The 6,000-nt window shown below is 41.2% G+C and overlaps 1 protein-coding gene across 1 annotated transcript; it reads left to right on the top strand.

Annotated features, from left to right (window-relative positions):
* The first annotated feature begins 359 nt into the window (after positions 1-359).
* On the top strand, positions 360-908 carry LOC147920583 (uncharacterized). Its single transcript, XM_087501146.1, has 2 exons — positions 360-536; positions 600-908. The coding sequence occupies exons 1-2, from the start codon at positions 360-362 to the stop codon at positions 906-908; spliced, it is 486 nt and encodes a 161-aa protein (XP_087357272.1).
* Positions 909-6,000: the final 5,092 nt, after the last annotated feature.

Raw genomic sequence — 6,000 nt, 5'->3', positions numbered from 1 at the left:
ATCTATCAGCCTACCGAGCTCTTGTACTATGTGTCTGTGCCTTATCCATTCATGAGATGGTCTATGGATCTCATTGGTCCCTTACATCACGGACCGGGAGGAGTTCAGTACGTGCTGGTCCTTACTGATTATTTCTCCAAATGGGTGGAAGCAGTAACCTATGCAGCTGTGACAAGTGAGCAAGTAGAGCAGTTTGTGTTAAAGAGCATAATCTACCGATACGGCGTTCTGTACGAGATCGTCACAGACAATGGTCCGCAATTCATCTCCTCACATTTCGAAGGTTTTGCACGAAGTGGAAAATACGACTTAGCAAGTCAACTCCTCGTTATCCTCAAGGGAATGGAGAAGCCGAAGCAATGAATAAGGTCATATTGGCCAACTTGAAGAAACGGTTGGATTCTCGCAAAGGATGTTGGCCAGACGAATTACAAGGCATACTCTGGGAAATCCGAACCACGCCTCGTCGAGCTACCAATGAGACTCCTTTTTCCTTGGTTTATGGAGTCGATGTTGTAGTTCCAGCCGACATAGAAGTACCCGGAGTCTGCACCATATTGAATCCACTTCGGGCCATGGAGAATGAGTAATTTCTGCAGGATACTCTAGACGTCATAAACGAGCGTCGGGATCGAGTTTCGGTTTGGATGCAGAATTATCAGAGTGCCGTGGCTCGCTACTATAATTCTAAGGTCCGGGGTCGGCCTTTAGCTGTTGGTGATCTATTAATTCGGAAGGTCCACGAGAACACCGAAGAGAATAACGCAAGGAAACTAGGGATCAACTGGGAAGGGCCATACAAAATTACCTGCGAAGTGCGAAATGGTGTTTACCAGCTAGAAGATTTAGACGGGAAACCAGTCCCGAGATCTTGGAATTCCATGCATCTCAAACGTTTTTATAAGTAGTTCGAGTAATTTTGTATCAGACTATGATTGGCTTGATCCCGAAAACGGTACGTAGGCAGCCCACTTCGGGTCCAGCTATCCGCATTCAATAAAATTAAATTTCGCCAAACTTGTTATCACAAAGGGTCAGTCACCACTCGAACCCATTTCCCATGTTGTGAAACCGAAGTCTTACTTCGTACAACTCAAAAACCAAAGTCTCACTTCGTAAAATTTATCAAAAAAACCAAAGTCTCATTTTGTAATACTTACCAAAAACCAAAGTCTCACTTCGTAATATTTATCAAAAAAAAAAAATCGAGGTTTCACTTCGTATAGTATAAAAATGAAAAAAACCAAGGTCTCACCTCGTAAAAAAAGAAAACTGAAGTCTTACTTCGTAACATTTTCAATATCTTGAAATCCATTAAAACCAAAGTAACTTCGTAGATTTATTCGAGTCAAAAGTCTTACTTCGCACTATCTAGGACTCGCTTCGAGAACTTGCAGTCTTACCCCGTTAAATCAAAGTCCGACCTCGTGGGCTCAGTCTAATTTCAAAGTCCGTTTTCAAAACAAATCCGTCTTCGCCAAATTTGTATAAGTTGGAAGTCTTTTTAGTAATAAAGGATTTCAACTCTGTAAAGGTGAAGGAAAAAAGGAATTAACTGGATTAAGGCAAAAGAAAACATCTTTTGTCCGGGGCGGTCACCACGATCAAAAGCCCCGAACTAGGTCTAGCAAAAGCAAAAAAAAAAAACAACAAAAGGGGGGCAACCCGTGCCAAAAAAACCCCGGACTAAGTCTATTGAGGATCAGAAGCAGGGGCATGGTCAGACGTAGCAACTTTGTCTACCTCAGGAGGAGCCAGATCCATCTCGGTGATTCTCACCTCCGCAGTAGTGTTACTTTGGATGGTGTCCAGTTCCTGGTTTGACATTTGTCCGAAGTTAGTCCCGGATTCATCAATGGTGATACTCATGGGGGCCTCGTTGCATAACAGCTCGGGCGTGTCCACCAAGAGGTCAGAAAATGCGGAAAGGTCAAAGTCACGGATAGTTATCATCGCGACCTCAACATCAGCTTTCTCCTCATCAGTCCGTAAGATCCCGAGCTCAGCCTCGATGTCCTGAATTTCTCTCCTCGATAATCATCCGGTTGGCCCTAATCTCGGCAGCTTGGATCTGAGCTGGAGCCAACCTCTTCTTTTCTTCGAAGTGCACCTTCACCTCTTCGATCAGAGGACGGAGAGTGCGCCTCAATGATTGCCTTTCCTCCCTCTGCACTCTCTCTATCTCGCAACTGTTTCCGCCCTCCAGAAGTTGATTGCGGAGCTCGACCTCGTGCAGCCTGTTCTTGGCAGCTTTCTCGCTCTCCGCAGCCTCATAATAAAGCTCGCCCGCCTTCTTTAGTTTCCCCGAAGGTCCTCGTTGGCAAACCCTAGGTCCTGCACTTCGACCTCAACCTTCTTCATTCGAGCTCAGATCTGCTCGACCTTCTCCACGGTCTTGGCATTGATAGACTCCAGCGGAGTGAACTCTGCTACTTGGGCTTTGAGATCGACCACCTTCTGTTGAAGTTTAGTCACTTCGGAGACCGACGGAGAAGCGAACAACTGTTCTTCATAAGATGCCATCGAGTTATTGAACTCGATCATCATCTGCAAAGATCATTTTGTTAGTCAAAAGGAATAATAATTAGGTATATACGACATATTTAAAATTAGTTACCGACCTCCCCAACTTTATCCGCGAACCGGAAGAAGTTCCCTCGGTTAGTCTCATAGATATCAGCGAAAGCCGGGACACAAACTCCAGGATGGGTGTAGCTTCTCATCAAGTCCGCTGGAGAAGCAGGAAGAGCTGCGCAAAATAAACAAGTTATTCCAATTAAAAGTCAAATGTACACCCACTACCCCTGAGATCCTACTTACCGCGAGGTGAATGACACTGTTCTTTCGGGCAGGGGCGCTCCATCTTTCGAGCTGGATTTGCCTCGCTTGTCCTCGGAGGAACTGGTTTGAGCCCGAGTTTTCTCTCGCAAAGTAGAAGACGATTCATGTTCCTTCTTCTTCTTCGACTGCTCAGCTCTCGGCGAGCTCCCGTCAGCCCGATTACTGTTAGGAGCCGGAGGACCCTCTCCTTCTCGAGGTTCTTCACTCGAGTCCACAATGACAATCACGGGGGTTCGGAAGGCTCCAAGGGGGGGGGGGGACAGAAGTCTCACTCACATCAGGGGCTGACAAATCAACGCTCCTAGCGGAGATGCGAGCTTTGCCCTCGGCGAGAGCAGCAAACATTTTTCTCTTCGCTTCCATTTCAGCATTCTCGAGTTCTTTCTTGAGTACTCTTTCTTTCCGATAGCCCATCGAAGAACGGTAAAAGACTCGGGGAGGGGAAGAGCGAAGAAGGGAATGTCTTCTGAGCCTAACTCTGGATTCTCTGATCCGTTCGCACGAGAAGGAGTCCCAGGGGATTTGGCCTTGACTGCAGAACCGGGAAAAGAACTCTGCAAAGGTGGGAGAAAGCTGGCCGCGTTCAAAGTGAGCTGAAACAAAAATAACAAAGGTAAGAAACAAAACCAAAAAGACTAGCTAATTCCAAGCGAAGTGCACCATGCTACCAATTTTCGAATATCACTTTGACACGAACGAGCTCGCGAGGTGCCCGAAGGTGAACTCATTAACAGGGAAAAAGAAGAACGACTTCCGCCATTTCTCATCTTTCTCTGGAAGGTCGTCGAAAACCTTATATCCGGAGAGCGGACTCACATAGAGGGTACCCTTGGTTCGTCCCGTTTTCACGGTGTAGACGTGGAGGAAGTCAGCCAAGGACAGTGAATAGTTGTACTCCTCAGCCAAAGTTTGAAGACAAATTACCGTCCAAACAAAGTTCGGACACATCTGAGGGAGAGCGAACCCCAGTTCAAACATCATCCACACGATGAGTTCGGGAAGCGGGAAAGACAATCCGCACGCGGAGAAGAATTTCTCGAATGCACAGCAGTACCCAAGAGGAGGGTTCTCCGGGGATTTGTGCGCTTCCGGGAACCGTATCTCGATCTCCGAGGGGATTCCGCAAGATCCTGAAACCTCCGCCATGTCACCTTTGGAAAGAACATACGGCGGATGGGGACCAAAGGCACTGGGGATAAGCGGTTTCGCAACTTTACTCGAAGAGGATTTTGGGGGAGACATGACTTTAGAACAGAAGAAAAGGGGAATCGGCGTAAAAGAGATGATGAACTTTCCGGCGAACGACGCTGAACAGAAAAACGAGAGCAAAGAAAAATAAATAGCGAAGAATCGATTATGGAAATAACAAGAGAAAAGGGGAGACTACCTTTATACGCCGGGTCGAATGGAAGCAATGATTACCTGAGGAACTGAAAAGTTCTGGCTCACTTCTCTCTCTTATAGCGTGTCAAGTCGAATGGTGGGTCCTGGCTCACCATTCGACTTGACACGCTATAAATACTAGTAGTGGGAGATTGTAACGGGGACGAAAAAAACTTCCAAAAAGCAATATCACACATTTTTCACTTCGTAATAGCAATCTAATCTTTACCTCATCTCGGAACTAGAACGGTGGTAAGCACTCCCGCTCAGAAAACACACCGGAAATGTGAATAATATCCTTAGGACATCTCCAACCCATTTCTTCATTTTTGACTCCATTTTGGAGTAACTCCATTTTGGAGATGGTTTTACTCCAACCTATTTCTCCATATTTGACTCCAAAAGAGAATATTTTTCTTATATCTTATTATTAATTTATATAATGATCTTTTATTTATTAAAATTACAAATTTGATCCAATTATTTTATTTTTAGCAAAAAAGAAAAATTTTAGCATGTTATTTATATTTAAAATTTATTATTGAACAACATTACATTACACAACATTCATCAATTATTAGTATTTGTTGTATTAAGTTGTTTTTAATATTCAGTTTAAGTCATATTATGTGTTTTAAATTTTATTGGTAGTAATGTTATTTTGTACTTTTGTTTGTATTGTCTATTTTCTATTTTATATATGTTAATTGTTGAATTTTAAAATTATTATTTATAAGTTTAAGTAAAAAATAATAATATTTAACTGTATTTAGATATAAAATATAAATCTATATAAATTTAAGGGACTCATTTGCAAATAAAAAAACTCAACTCTAAAATGAAGAAATGAATTAAAAGTCTCCAAAAAAACAAATATAGAGATCTCCATTTTGGAGATGGAAATGGAGTGGAGTTGGAGAAGATTTTTCTTCAAAATGAAGTTTGGAGATAAAAATGGGGATGAGTTGGAATTGTCTTAGTTCTCACAATATTGGTTTGAGATTAGTATCGAATTTGGTACCTTAATACAAGGTACTAATTCCGATAATTATGAACATTATAAAGGTGAAACATAATTATAGCAAACTTATAGGACTCTACTATGTGTAGACATAAATTGATTTTATTGGTTTACGACACAAAATCGATACCAAATCATTTAAATTTTATAGCAAATCCATAATAAACCATTTATGTCAAATCCTCTAATCGAATTAGAAGATTAAAAAAAAAAATAGTACTGTTTTTTACATGTTTGGCTCAAATTGATGAACACTTTTCCACTTAAAACATAAAAGACAGTTTTCTCCATTAATTTGTCTAATTTTCTTCTTACATTTATTTCTCTCATATTCTCATAATCTCATTATATTATTTATCCTAATTCCTCCTTTTAATCTATACCAGTTAGACTTTTCCCAAAAAAAAAAAAAAAAAATCTACACCAGTTAGACCTGAAAATGAAATCTAAGTTTACGCTTTTTTGTATACAATACAAGCGTTCGGTGAAAACACACCATTTCACTTTCTTCGACAGTGTCGGTAAACTATAGTAATAAACTAGTTCTCGCACTATACACCCACTTCCTTATTCTCAACCATATATATTTTAATATTTTCTTTTCCATACTTCTTTCTTTAATACAGTCGTCGCCACACCGCCGTAATAATATTTATTTTTTTCTGGTCTCACTTTTCAAAAAGCTTTTAAACCGAATTAAATTAAATAAATAAAGAAAAAACAAATCCACTCGCATTTTAATATTCTGCGTAGTA

This window comes from Camelina sativa, chromosome 19 (genome assembly GCF_030686135.1).
Source record: "Camelina sativa cultivar CO46 ecotype springtype chromosome 19, ASM3068613v1".
Lineage (NCBI taxonomy): Eukaryota > Viridiplantae > Streptophyta > Magnoliopsida > Brassicales > Brassicaceae > Camelina > Camelina sativa.
Note: the sequence above shows the minus strand (reverse complement) of the source record. Positions and strands in the feature narration are given on the sequence as shown.

Coding starts and splice junctions, on each gene's coding strand:
- LOC147920583 (XM_087501146.1), top strand. CDS start 360: ATGAATAAGGTCATATTGGCCAACTTGAAGAAACGGTTGGATTCTCGC. Junction 537..599: donor TAGTTCCAGCCGACATAGAA/GTACCCGGAGTC, acceptor TAATTTCTGCAG/GATACTCTAGACGTCATAAA.